The sequence below is a fragment of the Aplysia californica genome, unplaced genomic scaffold (assembly GCF_000002075.1).
Source record: "Aplysia californica isolate F4 #8 unplaced genomic scaffold, AplCal3.0 scaffold00812, whole genome shotgun sequence".
Lineage (NCBI taxonomy): Eukaryota > Metazoa > Mollusca > Gastropoda > Aplysiida > Aplysiidae > Aplysia > Aplysia californica.
This window is the reverse complement of record NW_004798082.1, coordinates 21,288-22,596: the sequence shown is the minus strand read 5'-3', so window position 1 is coordinate 22,596 and position 1,309 is coordinate 21,288. Positions and strand designations below refer to the sequence as shown.

The window sequence follows — 1,309 nt, the reverse complement described above, 5'->3', positions numbered from 1 at the left end:
TGGGGGTGGGGTTGCATTACCTATGCGAATCAGGAGTGACAACAATCAGAAGGCCGTTCACCGCCAACAGCGCATGCGCCTTGAGGCAGCAGCGCCACCTCTGCAGACGTGAGGGCATGTACTCCAGCAGAAGTGAGAAGACGACCACATGGAAGGCTCCGCTGGGCAACTGCGTCACGGGGCTAGACATGGCGGACAGGTGAGAGGTCAAGGCCGGCGGGGTCAGAGGTCGGGAGATGGTCAGGGAGAGGAAGTCACACTGGAACACCGTCTGGCGAACAAAATTATATTATTATGTGTCTTTTTTTTGTTTTAGTAAAAGTGTTACGGCACTTGCAACACAATACGGTCATTTAAGTGCCGAAGATTAGAGGTGTTACAAGAGTGTAACAAACACAAAAAGGAGGAGAGATCAGGACGATAGATGTTTGATAGGAAAGAAGGAGCAAACCACACCAGAGCACCCGCCAACGACCCACATAGATTAGGTTTAACGCCCCTATCAACGCTGTTAGGTCGTTTAAGAGACGGGATTCCCGAGTTCTAACGTCCATCTCAGAAAAAAACAACCGAGTGAGAAATTCGAGTAAAGTGCCTTTCCCAAGGACACGACGTCGAGCCGAGCTGAGGCTCGAAACCCCGAACCCATAATCTCACGATTACGAGTCCGGTAGACTAACCGTACAGGGAAAGAAAAAGAGAGGAAGGCGGAGAAGGAGATGGGAGAACAACATCACAGAGTGGACAGGGAAGACGATGGGTGACAATCTGAGGAAAGCAGAGGACAGAGAGAAATTGCGAGAGCTGGTTGTCAGAAGCAGTGGTGCCCCCACGGTTGCCCCAACCACGGGACAGAAGAAGAAGAAGACTAACCACTAAGATACCGACGCCACCGAACGCCTTCTGAAAGGGTATAATTTTAATAAGTTCTACGTCACTTGTTTGTTTGTTTGAATAAAGAGAAGCCCATTGACACAATCACAGTCATCTCGTGCTGGGAAAGAGTAAGACAGACCTTCAGAAGTACCGGAGGGTAAGAAAAGAAGTACGACCTACCAGATGCTCACTGTATCGGCAATTGCAACACAAATAGGTCATGTAAGTGCCGAAAATTAGAAGTGTTACCAGAGAGTAACACACAAAGAAAAAGGGGACGAGAGATAAGATCGACAGTGACACGAAAAGATCAGGATAATGTAGCTTTTTTTTTTAGCATCCGAGCAAAGGAATAAATGGAGAACCATGATCGCCTATGTCTATTGCAGATCTGGCACTTGACGATGATACACAAAGTGGTAAGGTAGAAATA

At 47.7% G+C, this 1,309-nt stretch overlaps 1 protein-coding gene across 1 annotated transcript in view; it reads right to left on the bottom strand.

Annotated features, from left to right (window-relative positions):
* The window catches only part of LOC101845359 (S-adenosylmethionine sensor upstream of mTORC1), a gene marked incomplete at its 5' end in the record, with an annotated part of 4,072 nt that extends 3,801 nt beyond the window's left edge, over positions 1 to 271 (bottom strand). Inside the window, 1 exon segment of the mRNA XM_005109752.3 lies at positions 21 to 271. Coding sequence (XP_005109809.2) covers positions 21 to 271 — 251 coding nt within the window.
* Between the last annotated feature and the right edge of the window lie 1,038 nt (positions 272 to 1,309).